This window comes from Phalaenopsis equestris, unplaced genomic scaffold (assembly GCF_001263595.1).
Source record: "Phalaenopsis equestris unplaced genomic scaffold, ASM126359v1 Scaffold171725, whole genome shotgun sequence".
Classification (NCBI taxonomy): Eukaryota; Viridiplantae; Streptophyta; class Magnoliopsida; order Asparagales; family Orchidaceae; genus Phalaenopsis; species Phalaenopsis equestris.
The window spans coordinates 1-360 of record NW_018191676.1 but is presented as its reverse complement, the minus strand read 5'-3'; the positions used below and the strand labels follow the sequence as shown (position 1 = coordinate 360).

General features: G+C 57.8%; 1 protein-coding gene across 1 annotated transcript; it reads right to left on the bottom strand.

The window, feature by feature from the left end:
- Positions 1-5: 5 nt before the first annotated feature.
- LOC110034205 (pollen receptor-like kinase 3) lies at positions 6-350 on the bottom strand (the record flags this gene model as incomplete). The annotated part of the gene is made up of 1 exon (XM_020738490.1): positions 6-350. A coding segment is annotated over exon 1 (252 nt), but the record flags the coding sequence as incomplete, so codon positions are not given.
- Between the last annotated feature and the right edge of the window lie 10 nt (positions 351-360).

Genomic DNA, 360 nt, shown 5'->3' with positions numbered 1-360 from the left:
TGGGAAGGGAATCTGGAGGTGAGGATCTCGATGAGGACGATGCCGAAGCAGTAGACGTCGGATTTGGGAGAAACGTGGGGGGATTCGGGGGATTTGAATGCGAAGAGAACGTTGGGGGCGGCGGAGGGATTGACGAGGGGGATGAGACCGTAATCGGTGAGGATGGGTTCGAAATCGGGGGCGAGGAGGACGTTGCCGGTCTTGAGGTTGCCGTGGGGAAGATCGTAGGAGGCGAGCTCTGCGTGGAGGTAAACCATGGCGCGCGCGATTCCTCGGATTATTTTTAACCTAGTCGCCCAATCCAGCGCCGCGTGATCCGCCCCTTGGTCACCTGTAAGAAGAGCGAATGATTTCACGGAT